This window comes from Dendrobates tinctorius, unplaced genomic scaffold (genome assembly GCF_039654945.1).
Source record: "Dendrobates tinctorius isolate UK_male_01 unplaced genomic scaffold, ASM3965494v1 ptg000245l, whole genome shotgun sequence".
Lineage (NCBI taxonomy): Eukaryota > Metazoa > Chordata > Amphibia > Anura > Dendrobatidae > Dendrobates > Dendrobates tinctorius.
The window spans coordinates 7,241,509-7,255,885 of NW_027361912.1; the positions used below are offsets into that span (position 1 = coordinate 7,241,509).

The 14,377-nt window shown below is 45.6% G+C and overlaps 1 protein-coding gene across 1 annotated transcript in view; it reads left to right on the forward strand.

Moving 5' to 3' along the window:
- The window catches only part of LOC141060798 (zinc metalloproteinase-disintegrin-like protein H3), a 187,038-nt gene that overhangs the window by 69,927 nt on the left and 102,734 nt on the right, over positions 1-14,377 (forward strand). The window contains exons 3-4 of the mRNA XM_073557153.1: positions 8,352-8,428; positions 9,670-9,748. Of these exons, the coding sequence (XP_073413254.1) occupies positions 8,352-8,428; positions 9,670-9,748 (156 nt within the window). The remainder of the gene's footprint in view (positions 1-8,351; positions 8,429-9,669; positions 9,749-14,377) is intronic.

Here is a 14,377-nt window from a genome sequence, read left to right on the forward strand (position 1 = left end):
TGTCACATATTAAGTTTAAACCAAATACCTCACATACGAAGGTGTGATGAATACACGTATTTTAACCCAAATTATCCTAATTATCAATGCATTGTAAACTATTTCAATTTAGTCTTAATATTTCTTTGAATATTCCCCACATGACATAAATATATGTATAGCTATACTTGACATTTAGGCCTGAAAAAAATTCCATTGCTTTGCAAAAGTTGAGACCCCCTTAAAAATTCTTTCCCTAAGGAACAGGGACATAGTATACTGGTCTGGTATACTTATTATTAGAAAAAGGTACAAATTCCACATGCTGTGGTAGTCATTCAAACCATGAAGTGAAGGCACACACACAGAACATATTTTAAAATGCAGTTAGTTATTTTCTTTTAAGTGTTAAATATATGAAATCATGCAATTATTGCAATTTCCTGTGTAAATAAAGGCATAAATCCTTGTAAGAGAATTTTTCCTGATTAAGTCCTGCTTTGAAATGAAAATTCTAAGGAAACATAAAAGATAAGGTTAACATCATATTCATAATTCTAAATATTATTACTGATGTAGATTTTAATTTTCATTAAAAAATACAGTTCTACTATTTCTACTTCTACAAACACTCTATTTATACTGTATGAATATGTATATACAAACTATAGAACTACAGGATTATACTCTATAAAATAATTACATATAACTCACTAATTGTATAACACTTTTACACAATATATATAATTACTTTTTCTAGCCAATTCCTAAACCCATACTTATTTCTCTGCAAAAAATATCCTGAAAGGTTCTTGCCATTTTAAAGCTGATAGATTCTTGGAGCAGAGTATTCAGTTTACAGGCCATGATGTCACTCACCACCTGTTTCTGTCTGTCAAATTCGGCCATCTTGGTTACAGAAAGAAGATCAAAACTCATCATTTTTCTTAATTCAATTTGTGTCTTTTCGGTGTTCTTTTGCATCATTCCATATGGCTTATAACAAACATGTGATTTCCTTTGTTCTTCATAAATTTGATTTTGGGGAAAACTCATTTTAGAAGGTTTTGCTAATACAGGCTTCTGATAAGATTTTACTCTGCCTGTCTTCACAAAATTAGCACGATTTACTTTCCTCTCACGATTCTCATGTTTTCTGGCAAAATCAAGGGATTGCGCACATTCAAATAAAGAATCTTTTTGTGACGCAATAACACGAGATGCAGGATTTAGAAACCAAAATTTGCTTACAAAACTCCTTATGAGGGACGGTGTTTTGACATTCTCACTCAGCATTCTATACAAACGTTCATATATGGACATGAACGTAAAAATACATTCCTTCCGACCAATCCTTAATTTTTGAAGAATATCAATACAGTATCTGGATGATTTTCATTTGATGAACAAAAAATGAGAATTTTTAATCTGTCCTTATCAGTTAAATTCTCATGTGTTTCACCAGATAACTTTAAAGATAACCTCCTGGAAAAGGTTACAGGGATCCACATTTTGAACAACTGATTCTTCTCCTCGTTAGATAAATCAAATTTATCAACACAACTTTCAAAAACCTCAGAGTTTCTACAAACATGGATTTTGCTGTCATATGCAGGAATTATTTTGCATATCTCTAGCAAAGTTTTTCTTACTTTCCTTCGGATTTGGGCCTGTGAGTCGTCTATTTTTAGTGGTCCGTCTTTCCCTTGTACGTCCTCTACGTCAGTTCTGAAGTCTCCTCCTACTTCTCCATCTTGTTCCACGTCTGCAAGGTCACCTTCAATAGCTGCTGCTACTTGTAACTGTTTCTCCACATTACAGTGAATCTCGGGAATATCACTATCCTCTACACAATCATTTTTAGATTTCTCTGACACAGATCTATGAAATATATCTACCATCTGTAGAATATTTTTTAATCTTTCTCTTTCTCTATTGAAAAACTTAGAATCTAACCTTTGATTCTCGAGTTCACACTCGGCATATAAACTTAACCATAAAACTTCTGAATTAGAATTGTTTACAGACTTAAATTTCAATTTACTCTGCTTAGCAAGACAATTAATGACATCCATTTTATCTTACCTTGAAATGTCTCAGCTTGTTCCTTTGATGGACAACGCTGGGCTCCTGTCTTCACACGTCTTGGCTTCAGCACGTCTGGCACTTTGGCACTTGTAGTACTTCTCAATCTATCTGGCAATTCTTACTTCTAGGTTCTGTCTGATTCTTGTAAGTAGTAGATTTCCTGATAACTTGCACATATGACGTTAGCAAAGTCCAATCCCCCTTATGGGCAAGTGGAGGGAAATCCACAAAAAAGTACAAAAATGCAGATCTGGCTGGCTCTCCAATGTAAAATAATGCTTATCCTGTAAAATACTCAGGACTAGTTACCAGATAAAAATATAGTGGTTTATTTGGATTCTTCCATCAAAGAAAGGTTATTACAGAAAAACAGGTGAATAAAAATAGGTGAAAGAGAGATTGTCCATTGTTCATAGCAAAGCAACATGTATTCTTCTTCTCTCCGAGATCCTGAATAGCAAATGGCTGCTGTCTCTCAGTTCGGCTTCTCACATCGCTGTCAAGTAATATACCAGCTGTTATGTCATGTCATGGCCCAACACAGGCGACATCTTCGTGTCTGTCTCTCATGATGGTGAGGGAAGAAGACAGCGACCTCTACAGTTAGCCATGAATTATATACGTCTCTTGAAGCACGTGATCTCGGTATATATGGAGTTTGACATTTACCTCAAGGCTAAACTTAAATATGTAGTGAGCTGACATTTCTACCATGAGCCAAGCTTAAAAATAGCCTATGTCATATAAGCTAAAGCAATCTACAGAACTGGGTGTAATAAGAAATATTTAACGAATTATTAATATTTAACAGTGTTTCACAAACTCCAGTCCTCATGGTCCCCAGGGGTCATGTTTTCAGGATTTCCATAGTAAATAGAAATCCTGAACACATGATCCGTGGGGACCACGAGGACTGGAGTTCGGGAAACACTGGTTTACATCAAGCAACCGGTACTGTATATACTTACGCTCTTTAATCTGGGCCCGAACATCGAGGTCCTCCCAGCGGCCCACAAGGAGCGAACAGATTTCCTCCCAGAGTCGTCGGGTAACGATAAGGTCAGCGTGGCGGCGGTCAGCCATATTCCAGAGCGGCTCCCTTTCTCTGACGAGATCGATGAGGTGGTCCACATCGAGTCCTCCATCCTCACCGTCAGAGTCGGGAGCACGCTGTGAAGGCTGTTAAAGAAAAAGACAAAAATAACATAATTAGCCTCCACAAAAGAAATGAAATAAAAAGTGCAAAAAAACAAAGCAAAAATATTTATACTTACACGCTGGTGACCGCCGCGTTGCTGTCGCCGACGACCCTGGGAGGCACTGCGAGGACCTCTTGGCCGAGCACCAGATTGGGAAGACTAGAGAAGAAAACAAAAAATGTTATGTCTTTGGATGTAGGCATTTGTTTGCTGTGTGTGGTCTGCAGAACATTGTTTTCTATGTGTTGTGTGTAGTGTGATGTTGTGTTTCTGCGTTTGATGCAAAAAACTTACCAATTGTGAGCCCACTCCAGGTGTCTGTCCACCCCTTCCTTCTTCTTCTGGGAGCTCCTCTTCATCTTGTGATTCCTGTTTTGAAATAAAAGGCAATGAATAGACATATATTACAGAGATGATGGATTTTGGAAATAAAAACTTACCGTCAAACGCTGACGATGCGAGGGAGGGCTCCCAGAAGAAGATGTGCTGTCCTGTTGATGGCCAGACTCCATGGCTGTGGGTATTGCTGCTGTTGCTGCTGCCAGTGATGCCATTTCTGCTGCTGCTGCTGCTGCATCTCTTGGGCGGCTGTTGAATAAAGAGAAACAAAGGGACAATGAATATCTTGATATTCCATGGCCCTAGTTTGGAGGAATGGGGGATTTGATAATTACCGTCTCTCATCTGCTGCTGGACTCCCCTCCTCAGCATGTTCCATTTGCTGCTCCATTTGGGGTGGTGGTGGTGCTGATGGTGCTGCAGTGGTCTTCTGCCTTCTCCTGCTGCGCTTGGTTGCTTTCTTGGGTGGCATGTTGGGTGTGGCTGTGGGTCCCACTGTCTTGCTTTTATATATGTCTTGTGGGCAGAGCTACTGAGCATGCTCAGACCAAAAAAAACGGATCCGGCCACCGGATCCGGCTTTCGCCGGATCAGGCGCATTGCGGCGCTCATAGGCTTTCATTGTGTGAAAAAGCCGGACGCGCCGGATCCGGCGGGTCCGGCTTTTTCGCCGGAGACAAAAAACGTTACAGTAGCCGTTTTTTCCAGACGCCGGATCGCAACACATTGCCGGATCCGGCGAAAACCGGATGAAACGCATGGCCATCCGGCGCGATCCGGCGCAAATGCAAGTCAATGGGGGGGAAACCGGATCCGGCATTGCATTTCGCCGGATCCGGTTTCTGTCAAAAGCGCCGGATCACGCCTGACGGCGAAAACCTGATGTGTGAAAGAGGCCTTATAGTGTATATGGCGGTCAGGCGTGGCTGCGGTATGATGAGCAGTTTCGTCAGAGGAAAGCTGTGCGTCCGGCTATCCGCTGGGACCAAAAAGACATTGGATTGTGGATGCGTGTGATAGCGCAAAATAAGTCTGGGAGTTCCTTTCTTGGGGGGGCTGGAAGCACCAGCCAGAATAGCGGCACTTCCGGCTCTACGAGTGGTGGGGGTCAAGGGCAGTCGGGAACGCACAAGGCGGGTGTGTGCTGGCAGTTTAATGACGGCCAGTGTAAGTTTGGGGCCAACTGTAAATTTAAACACCTCTGCTCAAACTGCAATGGTACTTCACACGGGGCATCAAAGTGTTTCAAGAAAGGGAAGTCCAAATCGGGTGGGGGTAATTCGCAAGGGGGAGACTCCAGTGAATCTGGAAAGGATGGTCCCCTATCTAAATAGATACCCTGATAGGGTAAGAGTGGGGCTGTTGTATTCAGGTTTTTAGGAGGGTTTTCGCATTCCGGGTCCTCCGTTTGAAATCCCGTTTGTTTTAAAAAATTTGCGCTCTGCTTTGGAGCATCCGTCAGTTGTTTCGGAGAAGATCCAGAAAGAAGTTTCATTGGGGTGCATTGCGGGCCCTTTCGTGTCCCCTCCTTTTCCGAATCTGGTCGTTTCCCCGTTGGGGGTGGTTCCGAAGAAGGAGCCCAATAAGTTTCGGCTCATTCAGCATTTGTCTTACCCACGTGGGAGGTCGGTTAACGACGGTATTGATCCGGAGATTTGTTCAGTGGTATACTCTTCATTTGATGAAGGGGCGAGTTGGGTCCGAAAGTGTGGTCGCGGGGCCCTTATGGCTAAGACTGATGTTGAATCCGCTTTTCGTTTGCTTCCGGTCCACCCAGACAGCGTGAGGTTGTTGGGCTGTTTCTGGGAAGACAGGTTTTTTGTAGATAGGTGTTTACCTATGGGTTGTTCCTTGTCTTGTGCGTATTTCGAGGCTTTTAGTTCTTTTCTTGAGTGGGTCGTGTGCGACGTCTCTGGTTGTGATTCGGTAGTTCATTATTTGGACGATTTCTTGTGCATTGGCCCGGCGGATTCTTCACGTTGTCTCAGGATTTTGAAAGTGATTGAGTGGGTGGCAGATCGGTTTGGGGTTCCGCTGGCGCCCGGAAAAACTGAGGGCCCCAGTACGTGTTTGCGTTTTCTGGGGATCGTCATCGATACTGTTGAATGGGAATTTCGGTTGCCGGAGGACAAGCTTGATGATTTGAGGTCTGAGGTGGTTCGTGCACGTCGGTTGCGGAAAATATCGTTGCGGGACCTTCAGTCGCTGTTGGGAAAGCTTAACTTCGCTTGTCGGGTGATGCCGATGGGTCGAGTTTTTTCACGTAGGCTGGCTAGCTGGGTTCGGGCTCCTCATCATTTTGTGAGATTGTCGGCGGAGCTCAGGGCCGATTTGGTGGTCTGAGAGTCCTTTTTGGAGAAGTACAGTGAGCGTGAGCCCTAAGGGTAGGGGAAAGTAATATAAAGTGATTTTAGGTAAAACCTATGGAGAGATCTCGGTCCAGCCCCAATCATTATATAGGGTTCAGCTGGTGTCACACTTGCATATTTTGGCTGCACACGGATCCGTTTTCGTCTCCATTGACCTGCAGTGGTGACGGATGGGATTGTGCATCCAGATGTCACCGTTTTCCCATGGATCGCTGTGTCTGCATATTTTATCAGATGCACAAAAACGCAACTTGTTGCAGTTTTGTGTCATCTGAAAAACACCCAGGCGCAGGGAGACGCACGGATCCGTGGCTACACGTCTGTAATTAAAATGGAGTTCTATGGAGCACGGATCCAGGACAACACGGATCCATGTGCTTCTGTGTGCAGGGATCCATTTTGTGGCACTGAGCATGCTCGGAAGCAAGGGATGTGCTGTATGGGAAAGTGATGAAACTGTATGGGACCAGTATGCAGACATAATATAGACTATGTCCGCATGCTGCTCTGTCATACAGTGATCTTTCCCGCCTCACTAGAAAGGCTTGTGCCCTGTGTTACAGTGTGGTAATGATAATAACATGTATTGGGAGCATATATATGACATGGGGGCACCTGGTTAGGGGCTGCACGAGTGGGGCTGCGTTCACACTAGCGTTGTGGTACGGTGCGTTGTGATGTGTAGCAATCCTGATGCATCCTGATCCAGATTAGATCCCTATACTTAACATAGGGATGCACGGACCTGCGTTTGCAACAGGATGCATCATGTGCACCAACACATATCACAGCACTTACTAATTCACAAAGGACGTGAACAAAAAATGGCACAATACATGGTAAGACTACAACCGAGGAGGAGTCGGGGCCTGATCACAAGAGCTGACAATCTGAGGAAGCAGCAATGCTGAATAACAGTCTACACTGCGTCACTAGATCCTTATACAGGGGTAGAATGAGGCCCTCACTGTACAGGCAAAGACATAGAACGAGGACTGTGGAAAATGGATTTCTATTTAAAAAAATCAGTTTAAAGAGCCCAAAGAACCGGTTCTTTATGGTGAGCGGAGCCGAATGAGCCGGATCACTAAAAAGAGCCGAACTTCCCATCACTACTGCCCAGGCTCTTGCTGCTTATACAGGAAGTCGTTCTCCTAAGTTTCTGGGGCTCTGCACCATCCCGCTTTTAACTCATCCCAACTGTTAACCCTTAAGATTCTATCCCTAAGCTAAGTAATACATTTAAGACAACATATTGCACATTAAAGGAACATTAAGTAAACTGCACATTACGTTTACAGTAACAGATAATAAGGTGACGCAAGTGTTACATGTGCACAGTGTCCACAGGAGGGAGAAGGCAGTCCCTACCTCCTCCTTACACTATCGCCAGAGAAAGCACCAACTGACTGCTACAAATACTGACTACTCCTTCAACAACAAACTGTAAGATAGCAGCAGCAGAGAACAGAAGCAGGAGAGAGGTTTAAATAGAAGGACCTGCAGAGTGAAAGGAGGGGCGAGATAGCAGATGGAAAACACCTGCTGTAAGTAAGGAGTAGACGAAAGGCAAAGGGTAATCAGTACCCAGACAGTGACAGAGACACCGACAGCAAAACACCAGACCGTGAAATAGAATCCCGAACCACGACAGTAAGAGAGAGGAGTATGTCACAAAGTCCAGAGTAGGTATGGCACAGTATCCAGTAGTTCTGATGGCTCAGTTTAATGACATAGTAGAGCCCGGCGATGTAGCAGACATGAGTATGTCAGATAGTACTAAGTAGAGTTGGACAGCAGTAAAGCAGAGTTCCCAGATATACAGTATATCAAAGCTGGGTATGGCAGGTGGCTCAAAGTAAAGAAAAACAGCAATAGAAATTCCCAGGAGTGGCAAGGACGCTATCTACCTTAAAGGGGTCATCCATTACTAGGACAACCCCTTCTTAATCCCTATGTTCCCTCTTGTAAAATAATAACACCTGTATTCTCATCTGGTGCAGGTGCAATCCCAAGGATCAGCATTGGCTCTTCTGGGTATCGTGTGACCTTGTTATGTCTCGCGATTCCTGGATCCAATTAGCACTGGCTTTACTCTCACTTTCTCTGGATGTTTGTAATTTATCCGAAGGAGCGGAGAGGAAATCTAGCACTGATTGGTCAGAAAGTAGGTTACTAAAAATATGTGAAAGTTACTTTGTCTGATACTTAGTTGACTTTTTCTTTATTGCTGGCACCTTGTAGTCATCCTGAATTGTCCCTGTCCTACATTATGATAACAAGTCATCGTGGCTCATCAATGCTCTCTGCCTCCAGTTGCATTTTTTTTTTCCAGCCCTTTCTTCTCTTACAATCTGTTTTTCTTTCTTTTGTACAGAGCAAGTATCCGTACCTGGTCCAGTACAAGTTACATGTGGAAGGAAAACCTCTAGTCCTACATCTGGAGAAAACAGAGTGAGTCTCCCTATTATTACCTTGTAGTACCTCCTCCACAGAGGACAACCTGTCATTTCTGTGAATATCCGGCTCAAAGACTATAGCCGTGGGTGAGGTACTCGTTGTGTTCTATGCCCTGGCATAGAATTAAAAAAAACAATGTGGGGACCCCTCTGTTCTTGAGAACCAACCTTGATGAAGCTGACAGCTGAGGGCTGCATCCCCCAGCTGTAAGTTTCGTCTGGTTGGTTCATAAACTGAGGTGGCCCCACATTGGGTTTTCATTCATTCTTTCTCTCCTGCTCGCTGTTCCCGGCAGAGCAGGAGAGAAGAATGACAGCCGTGGTCAGCACCAGCCCCTGGAAACAGTGCTTACTGTAGCGCTTCTTCCCGGAGCCGTTCGTATGGTCCTGGTGCGGCACACGGCTGTCACACATGTGCCACACGGAGGTACCATGTGTCCACACGGACACGGATAGCTCCGGTACTGGTTTTTCCGGTACCGGAATTATCTGGACATATGAGACCTGCCTAAGATGAAAGAGCAACATCAAAAGCATTTTTTTATTTTGTGCAAAATTCTGGAAGTGCGTTCACCGGTTTGAATAATTTCATGCAAAAAAACCCCAACGAATACAAGAAGACAAAAAAGAATGACGCAAAAAAACACAAATTATAAATCCCCATGATTTTAGGATGTGATTTTCATTCTGTTTTTGTGTATGGAGCATTTTTTTCTGTTTCAGTCGACTACATGTTAAGTTCTTCCAAAGGTTTTTTTTTATGTGGATTTTCTTGGCTGAAAATTCCACTGCAAAAAATGCTTAAAAAAACAACTATAAGTGTGATTCATTATTGCATTCATTCCTTTATTTATTTTAGTCTTTGGTGTTTTTTTTTTTTTAATTATTATTTATCATTATGGGCAGCATTCGAGGTTTCCAGATGTTTTTGGTCCATTCATTAATGACGAATTGAATTCTGCAAAATTTTTGTGCAGAAATCATTCTCCACTTGCAACATTTTGCTGGAACATGTGATTTTTTTAAATCTAAAAATATGCAAAAAAAAAGGTTAAAAAAAACAACAAAAAGAAATCTGATTTTAAAAATGCAAATTCGTTTTTTGTTTTTACTCTGTTTTGGTATCGTGATTTGAGGCTTGCATTACATTATTAGTCGCTGAACTTGCTAATATGCAGTGATTAGTCTTTATTTCTCACAGTGATTCTTCTATTGACTCCTTCCTGTTTTCTGCAGATTCCTAATAGCTGATGATTTCACAGTGACCCTTTATGACGACGATGGGACTCCGATAATGACCAAACCACAGGATCAGGTACATAATATTTGGAATAAGAAGTCTGTCATAAGCCAGGGTCATGGACATGTAGGCATAGCTAATACCAACCTCTGGCCTAGATCTCCCGGGCACATGGACCTTACACCGTCTGATCTTCACTTTGCGATTTGTGCCATACATACTTATAACTAGAGTCAATGGCGGATCTTAATAGGGGCGGATGGGGCGGTCGCCCCGGGCCCAAGGTTTTTTGGGGGCCCAGGGGCAGGGGCAGGGGCGGGCTGGGCCGGGTGGCAGAGAGGCAAATGCCACCCGGACCGCTCCCCCAGCACCTGTACAGGGCCGGCCGTGCCCTGTGCTGTGACGCCGCCGGCAGCAGACAGCCGCCCGCATCACATTCTATGAGTGGCCGGGAGCTGTGCACGGCCGTCACCTTGACGGCTGCTCAGCTCCGGCTCCCTCCGGCTGTACTTCCGGGTCAGATGTCGGGCGTGCGCGATGACGTCATCGTGCACGCGCCGACATGTCCCGGAGGATGCTGAAAGCAGAGGCGCTGCTGGGGAGCGAGCCGGCTGTGAGGTAAGTATGGGGAACTTTTTTTATTTTTTTTTATTTATAAAATGAATTAAATGGGGGAGGGGGTGAGTGGGGGCTGTACACAATGAAGGGGGGGTGATTGGGGCCTGTATATGATGACGGGGGGGTGACTGGGGGCCGTATATGATGAAGGGGGGTGAGTGGGGGCTGTATATGATGAATGGGGGTGACTGGGGGCTGTATATGATGAAGGGGGGGTGACTGGGGGCTGTATATGATGAAGGGGGGGTGACTGGGGGCTGTATATGATGAAGGGGGGGGTGACTGGGGGCTGTATATGATGAAGGGAGGTGACTGGGGGCTGTATATGATGAAGGGGGGTGACTGGGGGCTGTATATGATGAAGGGGGGGTGACTGGGGGCTGTATATGATGAAGGGGGGGTGACTGGGGGCTGTATATGATGAAGGGGGGTGACTGGGGGCTGTATATGATGAAGGGGGGTGAGTGGGGCTGCACATGATGAAGTGGGGGGTGAGTGGGGCTGCACATGATGAAGTGGGGGATAAATGGGGCTGCACATGATGAAGTGGGGGATAAGTGGGGCTGCACATGATGAAGTGGGGGATAAGTGGGGCTGCACATGATGAAGTGGGGGATAAGGGGGACTGCACATGATGAATTATGGGGTAAGTGGGACTGCACATGATGAATTAAGGGGTAAGTGGGACTGCACATGATGAATTAAGGGGTAAGTGGGACTGCACATGATGAATTGGGGGTAAGGGGAACTGCACATGATGAATTAAGGGGTAAGTGGGACTGAACATGATGAATTGGGGGTAAGAGAGACTGAACATGATGAATTGGGGGTAAGGGGGACTGCACATGATGAATTGGGGGTAAGGGGCACTGCACATGAAGTGGGGGTAAGGGGGACTGCACATGATGTGGGGGTAAAATTAACTGCACATGATGATGGGGGAGTGGGGCTGCACATGAAGTTGGGGGGGAAGGGGACTGCACATGATGAAATGGAAGGGGGGATAAGGGGCTGCAAATGATGAAGCGGCACTGCAGATGAAGTGAGTGGGGACTGCAATGGATGAAGTAAGGGGACTTAATTAAAGTGGGGACATTAAAGTGGATCCCCTATGGCCAGGATCACGTTGGGCGATTTTGTGCGTATTGGCCGTAGGCCTACAGCTTATGTGCAACGTCTTTTTAGGCCATGTCCACACGTGGTGGAATGGTGACGGGTTTTCCGTATGGACCCGCAGCAAACCAAGTGCTGCGGTCCGTACGGCTGTCAATTCCCGCACGGGGACCGCAGCGCTCAGGTGGGAAGGGGGGTACAGGGGCCCAGGTTTTATGAACAGCCCCGGGCCCATAGTCCACTTAATCCGCCACTGACTAGAGTTGAGTGAATATCTTCGGTTCCCCGCTTATTCGGCAAGCTATAGTGCTTGCTGAATAAGCTACAGCAGGAACCCGGCTTCCTGGATTGCGCCGGTTGAACAGCTGATCGCCGCTGCAGCTACATGTGTCGCCGCTGTGTCTCTGTCACAGCACATGCATGGAGAGCCTGTGTGTTGGGTTCTCCATGCATGTGCTGTGACTGTGACACAGCCGCGACACATGCAACTGCGGTGGCGGCGATCAACTGTTCAGCCGGCGCGATCCAGGAAGCCGGGTTCCCGCTGTAGCTTATTCGGCCAGCGCTGTAGCTGGCCGAATAAGCGGGGAACCGAAGATATTCACTCAACTCTACTTAAAACACTTGATCCATTCATTATGTTACTTTTTTCACAATTTGCACCATTTTTACATGATGTTCTGCCCTCTGATATAGGGCAGTCTGTGTTATGTGCTCTGAATAAAGCAATATGTTTGTATTTTGTACTGGGTTAATTATAGCACCATCTAGTGGTGGCTGAATTTATAGCAGTGTCTTTGATAGCATTATATAGTCTGTGCCTTTAACAGAAGCAATGCACATGGGATTGAAGCAGTGCTTTGTGGGAAGGAAGCAATATATTCTGGGATGAAGAAGGGCCATTTTGCTTCTGTGTATATCATAGGATGCACATGTTTACCTGTCCTCCATCTTAATTCACCAACTTGAATTGGTTATCCGCTTAAAGCATATCTGGTAAGCTTAATCTTTCTTGCAATGCCGTGATTCAGAGAGGTGTTATTTACTGTCTAGCAGCCAAGAGATGTCATTAACCCTTTAGTTGCTAGTTCTAGTAAATGTAATCATAAACTAATGTATTCCTATGTAATGTTTGCATCACAATGTACACTTCCTGTGATTGTGTTAGCTGTGATCATCTGCCCAATACTTATGCATGTTATTTGTATTCCTTGTAGTTTTACTGCGAATGTTCTATACTCTTCACAAATAAACAAGTTAGACTACAGAGAATAGTCTGCCTATTTTGGAAGACAGAGCTGTGGTTTATGCTGTATGCTGGATTGCACATCGTGTCAGCGTGCCTGAAGGCAGAATAGTAAAACAGATGCTAGACGTCTGCGATAGTGAATTCAGGCTGTAAGGGACCGCTATCACCCAGACTGCTCCGCATACGGGTACTACAGCAGCCGCCATACAGCCGCAGGAGACAAGTCCAGGGCCTAGTAAAACAGATTGACATATGCCTGCGACAGTGAATTCAGGCTGTAAGGGACTGCTATCACCCAGACTGCTCCGCACACGGGTACTACAGCAGCCGCCATACAGCCGCAGGAGACAAGCCCAGGGCTCAGTAAAGGACCGCCGGTCACACGCAGTGATTGCATAGACTATACGGGACCGCTAACACCCACACTGCTCTGCATACGGGTATCACAGCAGCCGCCATACAGCCGCAGAATGCTACCGCAGCCCATCAAGAAGTGCTACATCTTCCCCGCCACACGGAAGCTGCCATACATAGACTGTTTCCCGCCAATATACTAAGCAGAAACAGCTGTCTGTGGATGGATGTGTTGGCATAGGTGGTTTCCTTCATTGGAGACTGCCCTTCCCGTGGTTGTTCCTTCCCGGTGAAAGACCTGGCTAGTCATTGCTTGCGTTGAGAAACATGTGATGGTGTCTCCGCGGCTTTTGATTTACATGTTTTTGCATATTTCCCTTAAGGGATGGGGGCATTGCTCTAGCATCACTGCGTTGAGAAACAAGTGATGGTGTCTCCGCAGTGTTGGATGTTGATCTCCATGAGGTCATTCATCCTCATTTTTCACAGTCTTTAATAGGCATTGCTCCTACTAGCCAGTTTCCTACTCCACACTGATGAGGGGCAATACCCCGAAACAGCTGTCTGTGGATGGATACCATGTTTTGGCATAGGTGGTTTCCTTCATTGGAGACTGCCCTTCCCGTGGTTGTTCCTTCCCGGTGAAAGACCTGGCTAGTCATTGCTTGCATTGAGAAACATGTGATGGTGTCTCCACGGCTTTGGATTTACAATATACTAAGCAGCACTCAGCTAAACGCACAATGTCTCGGAAAAGTACATCTTCACTCAAAGCAAGGTCACGAGCAAGCTCCAGCAGGTCGTCCTTAGCAGAGCTAGCTGCTGTTGCTCGCGCCGAGGCCGAAGCAGGCAAAGCGAGATCCTCCTTCACCGAACGATAGATGCATCTAAAGCTGAGACAAGCAGATCAAGACGCAGAAACCGCTCGTTTGCAAGCAGAGCTAGAAAGACTTGCAGCAGACAGAGACAGCAGCTGCAATAGCTAAAGCAGAGTGTTTGGAAGCTATGAAAGATCCTGATTCTGAGAGACACAGCAGCATTCTCGGACCAGATCTAGAGCAGCAAGATCCAGCGCAACGTGTACGTCCGTCAACATTCCGGCGTAGAAGACAGCCCTGGCGCATCATATCGATCAGCCCATACCGATCACCAGCGATCCAACCCCAAGCTTCACTATCATAGGCGAGGAGACGTCCAGCTCAGAGATGTCGACTACAGCTACCATTCCACTGAAAAGAAGGTACAGCTCCCATCCCGCCTTAAAGAGACACCTTCTTCACCAACAAGGTACCGCACAGACTATCCGGAGTCACAAGCGTCTTACAGGTATGGTGATGCACCACACACTAGACATGACTATCACACACCGG